We start from the raw sequence: 14414 nt of genomic DNA, 5'->3' as shown, positions 1-14414 counted from the left end.
CGATATTATGGAGTTAATTTGGAAAACAGTTCGCCGTTTGATGACTGAATTTTCGTTGTTTTTTTTAGCCAAACGTGATGTTCAAAACGGAGCGATTTCTCCTACACAAAGAATCTTTCAGGAAAAACTGAACATTTGCTATGTAACTGAGAGTCTCCTCATTGAAAACATCTGAAGTTCTTCAAAGGAAAATGATTTTATTTGAATCCTTTTCTGGTTTTTGTGCAAATATTGCCCGCTAAATACTATGCTAAATGCTATGCTAGCTATCAATACTCTTACACAAATGCTTGTTTTGCTATGGTTCAAAAGCATATTTTGAAAATCTGAGATGACAGTGTTGTTAAGAAAAGGCTAAGCTTGAGAGCTAGCACATTCATTTCATTTCATTTGCTATTTTCATAAATAGTTAACGTTACGTTATGCTAATGAGCTCGAGGCTATAACTGGATACAGGTTTTTTTCATAGCCAAACGTGAACAAAACGGAGCGATTTGTCCTACACAAATAATATTTTTTGAAAAACTGAACATTTGCTATCTAACTGAGAGTCTCCTCATTGAAAACATCTGAAGTTCTTCAAAGGTAAATGATTTTATTTGAAGGATTTTCTTGTTTTTGTGAAAATGTTGCTGGCTGAATTCTAGGCTTATAGCTATGCTAGCTATCAATACTCTTACACAAATGCTTGTTTAGCTATGGTTGAAAAGCATATTTTGAAAATCTTAGATGACAGTGTTGTTAACAAAAGTCTAAGCTTGAGAGCAAATATAATTATTTCATTTCATTTGCGATTTTCATGAATAGTTAACGTTGCGTTATGCTAATGAGCTTGAGGCTATAAATAGGATCCCGGATCCGGGATTGCTCGACGCAAGAAGTTAAGGGTAAAATGTATGAACATCCAACTATGGGTAACACTTTACCATTTCAGTAATAAACCATTTGTAAGTAATTTACAGTTTGCTCACCATGTATTAATCATTACTCCCCTTTAATGAAATGTTAATAAACTAGGTCAAATGCTCAAATGTGTAAATACTACTATATCCATTAATGATTCAACACAACAGCGCAGGAGACCGCAGCAGACACTTGAACCTCATCATACTGGTTATGAAGACTATCACTACTCTCACTACCACTACTCTAACTACATCCCTGCTGCCAGGTCAGGGGTCACGCAAGAGCAGCTCTCTCAGATGCTGTGGAGTCAGAATGAATATAGAGATTGATAACATTTTGCAAGCGTTACCGGACTGCCAAGTCTCGGTCCAAAAGACTGCTGAACAGCTTCTACCCCAAAGCCGAACAGCTAATCAAATGGCGAGCCAGACAATTTGCATTGCCCCCCTCCTCTTTTACGGTGCTGCTACTCTCTGTTTATTATCTATGCATAGTCACTTTAACTCAAACTACATGTACATATTACCTCAATTACCTCTAATAATTACCCCTCCCATTGACTCTGTACCGGCACACCCTGTATATAGCCTTGATATTGCTATTTTACTGATGCTCTAATTATTTGTACTGTTATTTTTTACTTATCTTTTTTTTCTGAAAACTGCATTGTTGGTTAACGGCTTGTAAGTAAACATTTCACTGTAAGCTCTACACCTGATCGGCGCTGTTGACGAATAACATTTGATTTGATTTGGAGGAAATGTGCCTTTTCTCTCATCTCCAACTATCAGTAAGGCTGAAGGACAGGCTTGCTGGGCACAGCAACAGCCAATCACGTCATCATGCTATCACAAATTATTTGTTTATCCAACCATTTTTTCATTTGTGTGTTCACTTGTGTATGTTTTGTTGTTGTGTGTGTGTGTGTGTGTGTGTGTGTGTGTGTGTGTGTGTGTGTGTGTGTGTGTGTGTGTGTGTGTGTGTGTGTGTGTGTGTGTGTGTGTTTGTGTGTGTGTGCGCAAAGAGACCCCGGGGTAGGGGAGTTTCTGTCAGTAACTCAGGGATAAATAGAGAGGCAAAGCTCAGAGTTTTTCAGAAAGCGGACCTGACAGGGTAACACACAAGACCAAACAGGAGCAGGACCTCAGCATTTTTACTCTTTAATACAAATGGAGAAACATGAAGATGTTCAATACTGTTTTCAAGACGGAAACTCTTCTTGCAGAAAGGATTTGCTGTCGACATCTATCTACATAACACTGTACATCTTCTTCTCATTGATTTCAGCAGTTACAGTATTTTTGAACATACTGGTGATCATCTCCATCTCTCACTTCAAGCAGCTCCACACTCCAACCAACCTGCTCATCCTCTCTCTGGCTGTGTCAGATCTCCTGGTGGGACTGATTGTGATACCAGTAATGACTTTAGCAGTAATGGAATCATGCTGGGGTTTTGGGGGATATTTCTGTGTGTTTCAATTCTACATTACTTTTTTATGTACTACTTTATCCCTTGGCAATTTGGTCTTGATATCTATTGACCGCTATGTTGCTGTGAGTGATCCCTTATTGTACCACTCTAAAATAACAACAACAGGAACTATCTGTTGTATATCCATTACCTGGTGTTGTTGTATCATATACGATGCTGTTATTATAAAAAACTTTGTAAATGTACAGCTACCCAGTAGGTGTTTGTCAGAATGTGTTAGTGTTGAAGGAATAACATGGGTTAATATTATTTACATTGTTTTTATAATGATTGTCCCTTGCTCTATTATTATAACACTTTATTTGAAAATCTTTGTGGTGGCCAGATCACAGTCCAGAAAGGTGTTTTCAAAAGAGGCTGCCAGTGTGTCTGGTTTTAAAACAGTATCAGCAAATAAGTCTGAGACAAAAGCAGCAAAAACTCTAGCTATTGTTGTTTTCACCTATCTCATTTCTTGGATTCCATCTCTATTTATTTACTTTGTTTTTTCTGTTTTAGGAAATCATTTAATATCATTTTTCACCAGTTATCTGGCACTTGTTAATTCCTTAATTAATCCAATAATTTATGCTTTCTTTTATCCATGGTTCAAAGTGACAGCTAAACTTATTTTAACTTTGAAGATAAGACGTTTATAGTTCCTATAATATGATTCCCTAGTTCGCAAACATCGGTTTGTTATCGTTTTGTTCTACAATTGTTGTATTTACTTCATGTTACAATACACCGACATTACTTATCTCAGTGTTGTCATGATAGATACATGTGGTGTTGATACAGAATGATTTGTCTGGATTGGAATAGAATGACTTGGAGAAGGCAGAAGAAGGCATAAGCTTTTTTATAAAAGACATTGCAGTCATTGTGGATTGTGTACTCCAAATACCTAAGGCTGTGGTTGTTCCATGTTATTTTATGATAAATAGTTGGTATTCTTATAGTACATTCTGAGTACGTCATGAGTCGTTCCATATGTTGTTTAACATCTCCATCTAGTGGCTCAATTGAGGCAAGACGTCTTAATCAAGTGTAGTACAGTTGAAATGTACAATGCTGCATGATATCAGATAACATCCAAGTATATCTCAATGGTGTATTGTGTAAGTAGTTAAGGGTAAAATGCAAGAACATCCAACTATGGGTAACACTTTACCATTTCAGTAATAAACCATCTCTATGTCATTTACAGTTTGCTCACCATGTATTAATCATTACTCCCCCTTTAATTAAACGTTAATAAACTAGGTCAAATGCTCAAATGTGTAAATACCACTATATCCATTAATGATTCAACACAACAGCGCAGGAGACCGCAGCAGATACTTGAACTTCATCATACTGGTTATGAAGACTATCACTACTCTCACTACCACTACTCTAACTACATCCAGGGCGGCAGGCTAACCTAGTGGTTAGAGTGTTTGACTAATAACCGAAAGGTTGCTAGTTCAAATCCCTGAGCTGACAAGGCACAAAACTGTTGTTCTGCCCCTGAATAGGCAGTTAAGCCACTGTTCCTAGGCTGTCATTGAAACTAAAAATCTTGTTGAGACAGAATGAATATACAGATAGGTAACATTTACTAATCATTAGTAAAGTCATTTTGCAGTCCCTAATCTAAAGGGAGGACTATTCACACTTTCTAATACTCTATAAAAATGTTGAACAGTGACCAGTTTAATGTATCACAAAAAGATGGCCATGCTATTGGTAGACATTCTACCTGATGCTACTTCAGGTCTCAAAATAATCTAGAACAAATCAACGGTGAACAATAAGCACACAACACAGAGAATGTTAAAGGAAATATATTGAACATTTTATTCCAAAACAGTCACACTTGTAGTAGTGTGCTGAAGGAAGTAATGTGTTTTGTCTGACAATGACAGACATTCTTGTTTGTTGGCAGTGACTACCAAAACAAAAGTCTGGATTGCAGTCACTCATTAGAGCAGATCATAGACTGCTTACAGGGTAATGGGAACCAATATCCAAATACTTCATTTTATTAAACATTACGTTTAAGGGGTTACAATCTTTAACCATACTTATTCAAGTTGAGGTAGACTTTTTCTCAGTTACATCGTGGGGACAAATACTATTTGTCAGACATCAGAACAACCACACTGTACTCTGACCCAATCGTCCCTTATTTTCCATTTCTGCTGTGTTGTTTTCTTAGAAGAAAATGTCATTTGGAAATGTGATTTCCAGTTCAGTTATATCAATCAATGATCTCAAAAGCACCTGAAGTAATTAGGGACAGTTCACAATTTACTCTGAATATTTTCACGACCCTCCCTTTGTACTTTAAAACATGTATCTAACATAATGTGTACGACCACAAATAACAATAACTGTTAGCAACGCTAAAAATGTGGATATCGACTTTGCCACTACAGGATGCTTTAGTGATGAATACGACGCCATGCAGGGCCAAGGGCCAGAAGGTTGAGGGTTCGCCGACAACTAAGAACCAGCTCACTCTCCCTGTCTGTATCATGAGGCCTACACTGCGGTCAGAGTTGGCTGCAGACAATGATCAGCTAGGGGGATATCAGATTTCCAACATTTTCCAGCAACAGGTTTCTCTGCCAATGCACCCCACACCAATAAACAAAGCATAACGACATCAGGTGTTTCAATATCATGACAATCGTGACACATTAAAAGACTATGCTCTTTCTCCACAAATGCCCTCGCCTGGTTTAATCTGCGTCATCCTTAACATCAGACAAGGAAATCAGATGGGCCACCAGTCTGAGGTAGGGTTTGATGTTGGCTCAGAAGTGATCAGCCAGGATTTGGCTATGGCACCAGCACTGTCGACCACTGACATCACTGTCAGCATAGATAGTTTGGGGCAGAGAGCTGTCGCTTATCCCAATGAGGAGCAAGTTGGGAGTGACTGAGTCTGGTCAGGCAGGAGGATGATGAAGGGGAGTGGTACTTCTGCCACATGGAGCACCAAGGGCAGTTGAAGGAAGGAGGTGGGTTTTGCCATCTGTCGTAACACTATGATGTTCTGATCCCCCTGTCACTGGAGGATAAGGTGGAGTTGGCTTGTAAACTCTGTAAATGACCCTCAAGGTTGGTTCCTCTTCTCTATGGACAGTTCAATGTTTGTAGCCGAGAGTGTCTGGCTAACAGCTCAGGCCCAGAGTTGGTTCTTATGGACGGTGGACTGGGAGAGCCATAGCTCACTGCTCTTTGACCTCCCTTCTGGAGGAAGGTGTTCCACAGGGGTAATGTTACTGGCCCATTCAACCACTCGGCCAAGAGGCAGCTTTGCAGCCTATCCACCAACGACTTTACTTCGGTCCCCATGGGTAGACTTCTCGACTGACTCCTGAACCTCCGTGTTGCCATCATAGTGGTCCTGAGAATGTTTCCGGAGGGCATAGATGGCACAGCAGGGACTACACATCCTTACAAAGGGTAAGATCTGCCATTCATAGGTGCTTGGCACTGCGTTTCAGTCCAAATTAAGATCCACAACATTTATTCCAAGGGACAAAATTAGGTCCAGAGTATGACTGTGGCAGTGAGTAGGTCTGGAGACATGTTGGACAAAACTCACTGAGTCGCTGATGACTCCGAAATTCAGGGAACTCAGTGAGGAACGCTATATATCTAAACAGTAGCTATAAAAAAATGATTGAGAAGGCTGCATAGAGTTCATGACTAGAAGCTCAAAAGACGAAAACATTTTTTTTTTGTAAATTGAAAGTTGCGATCATAAATATTAGCAACACCTCCGCTATTGCAGAATGCTCGGGGATATGGTCACTAGTGTAACCAGGAGGTGAAGCCTGATTTAACACAGTAAATTAATCAGGCTTATAACCATGTTTCAGTCAGGCCAATCACATCAAGATTATGATCAGTGATACGTTAATTGACTATAACTGCCTTGGAAGTGAGGGATCTAACAATAAGTCGCCCTATTTTGAGATGTAAGGTATCACAATCTCTTTCAATAATGGGAGGAATGGAGGAGGTCTTTATTCCAGAGAGATTGCTAAGGTGAACACCGCCATGTTTAGTTTTGCGCAACCTAGGTCGAGGCACAGACACGGTCTCAATGGGGATAGCTGAGCTGACTACACTGACTGTGCTTGTGGCAGACTCTACTAAGCTGTCAGGCTGGCTAACAGCCTGCTGCTTGGCCTGCACCCTATCTCATTGTGGAGCTAGGGGAGTTAGAGCCCTGTCTATGTTTATAGATAAGATGAGAGCACCCTTCCAGCTAGGATGGAGTCCGTCACTCCTCAACAGGCCAGGCCTGGTCCTGTTTGTGGGTGAGTCCCAGAAAGAGGGACAAATATCTACAAATTCTATCTTTTGGGAGGGGTAGAAAACAGTTTTCAACCAGCAATTGAGTTGTGAGACTCTGCTGTAGAGCTCATCATTCCCCCTAACTGGGAGGGGGCAGAGACAATTACTCGATGCTGACACATCTTTCTAGCTGATTAACACGTTGAAGCTATGTTGCACTTGGTGACCTCTGACTGTTTCATCCTAACATCGTTGGTGCCGACGTGGATAAAAATATACCTATACTCTCTACATTTGCCATTTTTAGCCTTAGCCAGCACCATCTTCAGATTAGCCTTAACGTCATTAGCCCTGCCCAATGGTAAACAGTGTATGATTGCTGGTTAATTCACTTTAAGTATAATACTATGGGTAATGGAGTCGCCAATGATTAGGGTTTTCAATTTTTCAGAGCTAATGGTGGGAGGCTTCGGCGTCTCAGACCCTGTAACAGGAGGAGTAGAGACCAGAGACGGTTCGGCCTCTGACTCCGACTCGCTGCTTAATGTGGAGAACTGGTTGAAAGATTCTGTCGGCTGAATGAGCTACATCGGTTGAGCATTTCTACAGCATTTCCCTCCAGAAGATGAGAAAGTTGTCCGGCTGCGGGGAGTGTGCGAGGGGATTTATTCTACTATCTGTACTTACTGGTGGTACAGACAATGTTTCATCCTTTCAAACACTGAAATGACCCTTGCCCAACCACCATCCTATTGTCACGACTTCTGCCGAGGTCGTTGCCTCTCCTTGTTCGGACGGTGCTCGGTGGTCGACGTCACCGGTCTTCTAGCCATCATCGATCCATTTTTCATTTTCCATTGGTTTTGTCTTGTCTTCCCACACACCTGTTTTCAATCGCATCCATGACCTGTTAGACACCACCCTCAACTTCAACCAGCTGATGGACATGTCCATCAGGCTGGACAACATGCTAGCTACTCGTGGACTTCTAGATCAGGGTCTGGTTGTTCCATCCTCCCACACCCTCTCTCCCGAACCTATGGAATTGGGAGGGATAGTGCGCAGGGAGACCGGAGGGGATTCCCGCTCGAGCACCATCTATGGACGCAGAGATCACTCTGCTGGTCAGTGCCGGGCTGGTTCCTCTGGGAATAAAGAAGGCAGGCAGGGCACTCTGGCATCACCCCAGGTGAGTAGGTACCATTCTCATCCAGAGCCCTCTGTTGCACTAATGTTTGTCTCTGTCACTTTTCCGGATTTTCCCCTGCATTCCCAGTATAAGGCGCTAGTAGATTCAGGCACGGCTGGGAATTTCATTAATAATAATTTAGCTCATAGTTTAGGGATCCCTATTGTTTCTGTGGATATGCCTTTCCCTATTCATGCCTTAGATAGTCGACAATTGGGGTCAAGGTTTATCAGGGAGGTAACCGCACCTATATGAATGTAGGAGGGTCACAAGGAGAAGATTAGTCTTTTCCTTATTGATTCTCCTGCGTATTCTGTGGTGCTAGGCCTACCCTGGTTAGCTTGTCATAACCCCACTGTTTCTTGGCCACAGAGGGCTCTCACGGGGTGGTCGCGAGAGTGCTCAGGTAGGTGTTTAGGGGTTTCCGTTGGTGCTACTACGGTGGAAAGTCCAGACCAGGTCTCCACCGTGAGCATTCCCCTCGAACATGCTGATTTTAGCTCTCGCCTTCTGTAAAAAGGTGACTCAATTGCCACCCCATCGACGGGGGGGATTGTGCGATTGAACTCCTGATAGCTCTGCATATTCCAGGAGTCACGTGTATCCCCTGTCGCAAGGGGAGACGGTTGCTATGGAGAAATATGTTTCTGAATCCCTGCGTCGGGAGTACATTTTTGTGAAGAAGGATTGCGGTTTACGCCCGTGCATTGATTATCGAGGTCCAAATAAAATCACTGTGAAATATAGTTACCCGCTACCTCTGATAAATACGGTTATTGAGTCAATGCACGGGGCACGCTTCTTCACAAAATTGGATCTCAGAAGTGAGTACAATCTGGTGCGTTTTCGGAAGGGTGATGAGTGGAAGATGGCATTTAGCACCACTTCAGGTCATTTGAGTACCGTGTCATGCCATATGGGTTGATGAATGCTCCATAAGTCTTCCAATCATTTGTAGATGAGATCTTCAGGGACCTGCATGGGCAGGGATGAGTGATGTATGTCGATGATATTCTGATATACCCCGCTACACGCGCCGAGCATGTGTCCCTGGTGCGCAGGGTGCTTGGTCGTCTGTTGGAGCATGATCTATATGTCAAGGCTGAGAAATGTTGTTATTCCAACAATCCATCTCCTTCCTTGGGCATCGGATTTCTATCTCAGGAGTGGAAATGGAGAGCGACCGCATTACAGCCGTGTGTAATTGGCCGACTCCAACCACGGTAAAGGAGGTGCAGCGTTTTTTAGGGTTTGCCAATTACTACCAGAGATTTATCCTGGGTTTTGGTCAGGTTGCTGCTCCCATTACATCACTGCTAAAGGGGAGCCCGGTGCGCTTGCAGTGGTCGGCTGAGGCAAACTGGGCTTTTGGACACCTGAAGACTCTGTTTACCTCGGTGCCTGTGTTGGCTCATCCGGATCCATCTTTGCCATTGATAGTGGAGGTGGACGCATCCGAAGCTGGAATAGGAGCAGTGCTTTCTTTTCGAAGAAGCTCAGCACTGCGGAGCGAAACAATGATGTGGCGGACCGGGAGCTGTTAGCTGTCGGAAAAGCCTTGAAGGCGTGGAGGCATTGGCTTGAGGGGGCTAAACACCCTTTTCTCATCTGGACTGACCACTGACCAGGTGGGCCATGTTTTTCACTCGTTTTGTGTTTCCTCTTTCTTACAGACCAGGCTCCCAGAACGTCAAGGCAGATGCATTGTCTCGGCTGGATGACACAGAGGAGCGGTCCATGGATCCCACTCCCATACTCCCAGCTTCGTGTTTGGTGGCGCCAGTAGTGTGGGAGCTGGACGCGTACATTGAGCGGGCATCACGTGAAGAGCCCTCTCCCCCTGAGTGTCCAGCTGGTCGTCTGTACGTTCCGTCTGCTGTCCGCGACCGATTGATCCATTGGGCTCACACGTCACCCTCCTTTGGTCATCCTGGGATAGGTCGGACGATGCGCAGTCTTGATGGGAGGTACTGGTCGCCCACTTTAGCTAAGGACATGAGGATTTATGTTTCCTCCTGCTCGGTGTGCGCCCAGTGCAAGGCTCCAAGACACCTTTACCCGTTCCTCAACGGCCGTGGTCGCACCTGTCGGTGGATTTTTTGACTGATCTTCCACCTTCACAGGGTTACACCACAATCCTGGTCGTTGTGGATCGGTTTTCAAAGTCCTGTCGTCTCCTCCCTTTGCCCGGTCTCCCTACGGCCTTACAAACTGCAGAGGCCCTGTTCACACACGTTTTCCGGCACTATGGGGTGCCTGAGGATATAGTGTCTGATCGGGGTCCCCAGTTCACATTAAGGGTCTGGAAGGCGTTCATGGAATGTCTGGGGATCTCGGTTAGTCTTACCTCAGGTTTTCACCCCGAGAGTAATGGGCAGGTGGAGAGAGGTAACCAGGATGTGGGTAGGTTTCTGCGGTCCTCGGCGGTCGACGTCACCGGTCTTCCAGCCATCATCGATCCATTTTTCATTTTCCATTGGTTTTGTCTTGTCTTCCCACACACCTGTTTTCAATCCCATCCATTACCTGTTGTGTATTTAACTTCTTGAAACTCCCCATACCGGATCCGGGTTTGTGACTAAAGCCTCAGGCTCATTAGCATAACGCAACGTTAACGATTTATGAAAATCGCAAATAAAATGAAAATAATGCGCCTGCTCTCAAGCTTAGCCTTTTCTTAACAACACTGTCATCTCAGATTTTCAAAATATGCTTTTGAACCATAGAGATTGACTAATTTGTGTAAGAGTATGCAAAGCTAGCATAGCATTTTGAGTAGCATGTAGCACGCAACATTTTCACAAAAACCAGATAACCAAATAAATAAAATCATTTACCTTTGAAGAGCTTCTGATGTTTTCAATGAGGAGACTCTCAGTTACATACCAAATGCGCAGTGTTTCCTGAAAGCGTCTGTGTGTAGGAGAAATCGTTCCGTTTTCTACATTGCGTCTGGCTACCGAAACGAACCGAAAATGCAGTCACCTACAACGTCAAACTTTTTCCGAATTAACTCCATAATATCGACCGAAACATGGCAAACATTGTTTGGAATCAATCCTCAAGGTGTTTTTTCACATATCTCTTCATTGATATATCGTTTGTGGAAGCCTGCATTCTTCTCTAAATTCCATGGAAAAATACTTGCAGCTGACTTTTGCACCAATTTCGGCGCAGGACACCGGGCGGACACCTGGTAAATGTGGTCTCTTATGGTCAATATTCCAATGATATGCCTACAAATACGTCACAATGCTGCAGACACCTTGGGGAAACGACAGAAAGGGCAGACTTACTCCTCTCGCATTCACAGCCATATAAGTAGACAATGGAAAACAGAGCCTAAAAAATCCTGCTCATTTCCTGGATGCCGTCTCATCTTGGTTTTGCCTGAAGCTCACGTTCTAGGGCACGCACAGAAAATATCTTTGCAGTTCTGGACACGTCAGAGTGTTTTCTTTCGAAAGCTATCAATTATATGCATAGTCGAGCATCTTTTTGTGACAAAATATCTTGTTTAAAACGGGAACGTTTTTCATCCAAAAATGAAATTGTGCCCCTAGAGTTTCAACAGGTTAAAGTGGCTAGTGATACATGTATTACATAAAGATGCAGTAGATGATATAGAGTACAGTATATACGTATACATATGAGATGAATAATGTTGGGTATGTAAACATTATATTAGGTAGCATTGTTTAAAGTGGCTAGTGATATATTTTACCTCATTTCCCATCAATTCCCATTATTAAAGTGGCTGGAGTTGAGTCAGTGTGTTGGCAGCAGCCACTCAATGTTAGTGATGACTGGTTAACAGTCTGATGGCCTTGAGATAGAAGATGTTTTTCAGTCTCTCGGTCCCAGCTTTGATGCACCTGTATTGACCTCGCCTTCTGGATGATAGCAGGGTGAACAGGCAGTGGCTCAGGTGGTTGTTGTCCTTGATGGTCTTTTTTGCCTTACTGTGACATCGGGTGGTGTAAGTGTCCTGGAGGGCAGGTAGTTTTCCCCCGGTGATGCATTGTGCAGTTGCTGTACCAGGCGGTGATTCAGCCTGACAGGATGCTCTCGATTGTGCTCTCGATCTGTAAAAGTTTGTGACCGTTTTTGGTGACAAGTCAAATTTCTTCAGCCTCCTGAGTTTGAAGAGGCGCTGTTGTGCCTTCTTCACCATGCGGTCTGTGTGGGTGGACCATTTCAATTTGTCCGTGATGTGTACGCCGAGGAACTTAACACTTTCCACTTCTCCACTACTGTCCTGTTGATGTGGATAGGGGGGTGCTGCCTCTGCTGTTTTCTGAAGTCCACAATCATCTCCTCTGTTTTGTTGACGTTGAGCATGAGGTTATTTTCCTGACACCACACTCCCGAGGGTGTAGCATAAGAACAGCTTCATTGGCACAATGGACAATAGCCTTGCACAATGCTGTAATCTAACATTCTAATTTATATCTGCTTAATTTGTAAATTATGTCAGTGTTGGAGCCCCTGGCTATCCATAAATGAAAAAAACAAGAATATGGTGCTGTCTGGTTTGCTTATTAATATAAGGAATTGGAAATGATTTATAGGTTTATAAGTATATTTTATCCAATTACATTTTTGATACTTAAAGTATATTTAAAACCAAATACTTTTAGACTATTACTCTAGGATTTTACTGGGTGGCTTTAACTTGAGTAAAAGTAAAGATACCTTAATAGAAAACGACAATTGGGTCCTTTTTCCACCACTGCACAGGTTCTGTGTATAAGGCATTTAGCAATAACTTTTACCCAAAGCGACTTAGATACGATCATGCTTGCTTCGTCCCACAAAGTATTGTTCCTAGAGATACTGAATATGCTGCTGTTAAGTGGAAACGTTATTTTCGTTTGATCATGGACGCAAGCTTCTGCAACAACAATGGTTCGTCGGGGGACGAAGCAATGGCCATGCACGTATACATTTTACGTATGGGTGCTCCCAGGATTCAAACCCATAATTCCTGCGTTGCAAGCACCATGATGTACCAACTGAGCTACAGGGCCGCAGAGAACTGTACTAAAAAACGGAAATGTAGCTAATACACCAGCATTTATTGTTTCGAGTGGTCTTTTTAGTGGTATGGGGATCCAGTATTGCGTCGCTGATTGCATTGATTGACAGATCATCCCTGAAGTTGTTTTATTACGTCAAAGTGCATTCACATTATGACGTTGGCTGAGTTATCGAGCTGAACAAGCAGGATGCACAGATTGGGATATAATGGTGGCAGATGGACTGAGGGAAGTAACTTTATTTGCATGTGGGATGGACTCATATGTTGTATATGTATAAATCAGAGCCAGTGCTCTAAAAAAGTGTGTGTTACACGGACCATCTGGGCTTCTGATATGTTTGTATTAAAAGCCTATATTGAATTCACAAGTTCTTGTAAGTGTTACATTTTGTTAAGTTTCTCCACGACATAACATGGCAAGCTTTTTACCAGGAGACCAAGGGATCGCAAAGAGTGACGTTCCGGGCTGGTGATAGTTTCTTTGGACAATCTTGCAAACAAATGTGGCCACACGACTATAAAAAGGTAAGCTTGTTCTTGCGTAGTTAAAAAGTTTGTATAGATTGCTTCAGAGATCCTGTCTCAGCGAGAAGGGCGTCACGTAGGTCTCTCTTTTCCTAAAAACCCAGTAAATGTTGAAGAACTTTTGAATTCAACAAATTGCATGCATGTGTGATGTTGGGGGTTGTTAAAAATAGATAAATAAACAAATGTGCAGGTGTAAGGACTAAGTGACTAGGGGCTGTGAACCTTGCGGGTGTCGGGCATTTAGCGGGAGGGGGCATGCACCCGTTCTGATCGGTCGGTTCGAACAGACCCATGTGTTTGGGTTGGTTGAGGGGAGTTGTTCCGTCTGATTCTGCTTGGCCGGGCTCAACTGTCTCGGGATTTGTTTTGGGATGTGTGTACAACGCAGCCCAATCAACTTGAGCGAGCGATTCATTTGGGGACCTTAAGTGGCCTGACTAGTGCGGTTGTTTGCGCTCTATGGCTGAAATGCCATATGTGGGACAGCCCATACGGTCAAAACAGATAAAGTAGGTAGAAAAATCCTGTAATACCGCTTCAATAAAATTAGTAGAAGGACTGTATGGATAGGTTACTTATGAATACAGCTCTAAAAGAATAGAGATCTGCATAAATAAGTAGTAAGAAAAATCCTGTAATACCGCTTCAATAAAATTAGTACAAGGACTGTATGGACAGGTTACTTATGAATACAGCTCTAAAAGAATAGAGATCTGCATAAATAAGTAGTTAGAAAAATCCACGAATACTGCCCTTTATTAAAAGAGATTAGAAAAGGGGTCTGCTTATTCACAACAGGAGGGTCTGTTTGGGTGAATATATAGGAAGCGGAAGAACTCTGACCCGATTTGGCTGGGTTCAACTGCAAAATAAATCATGCGGATAAAAACGCTCAGTCTAGCTAAACGGGGGTCTGTGAATCGGTAGGTCACGCCGTGATAAACCTCGAATACGAAATAGAGGCCAGTATTGGGTGAG

At 42.9% G+C, this 14414-nt stretch overlaps 1 protein-coding gene across 1 annotated transcript; it reads left to right on the top strand.

The window, feature by feature from the left end:
- Positions 1–2069: 2069 nt before the first annotated feature.
- On the top strand, positions 2070–3038 carry LOC135538795 (trace amine-associated receptor 8c-like). Its single transcript, XM_064964709.1, has one exon. It carries the CDS (start codon positions 2076–2078, stop codon positions 3036–3038), a length of 963 nt encoding a protein of 320 aa, XP_064820781.1. The 5' UTR covers positions 2070–2075.
- Positions 3039–14414: the final 11376 nt, after the last annotated feature.

The sequence above is a fragment of the Oncorhynchus masou genome, unplaced genomic scaffold (genome assembly GCF_036934945.1).
Source record: "Oncorhynchus masou masou isolate Uvic2021 unplaced genomic scaffold, UVic_Omas_1.1 unplaced_scaffold_24___fragment_2___debris, whole genome shotgun sequence".
NCBI classification, from domain to species: Eukaryota; Metazoa; Chordata; class Actinopteri; order Salmoniformes; family Salmonidae; genus Oncorhynchus; species Oncorhynchus masou.
Note: the sequence above shows the minus strand (reverse complement) of the source record. Positions and strands in the feature narration are given on the sequence as shown.

Bases quoted from the DNA above. Each gene is read 5' to 3' on its own strand.
- LOC135538795 (XM_064964709.1), top strand. From the start codon at position 2,076: ATGGAGAAACATGAAGATGTTCAATACTGTTTTCAAGACGGAAACTCT.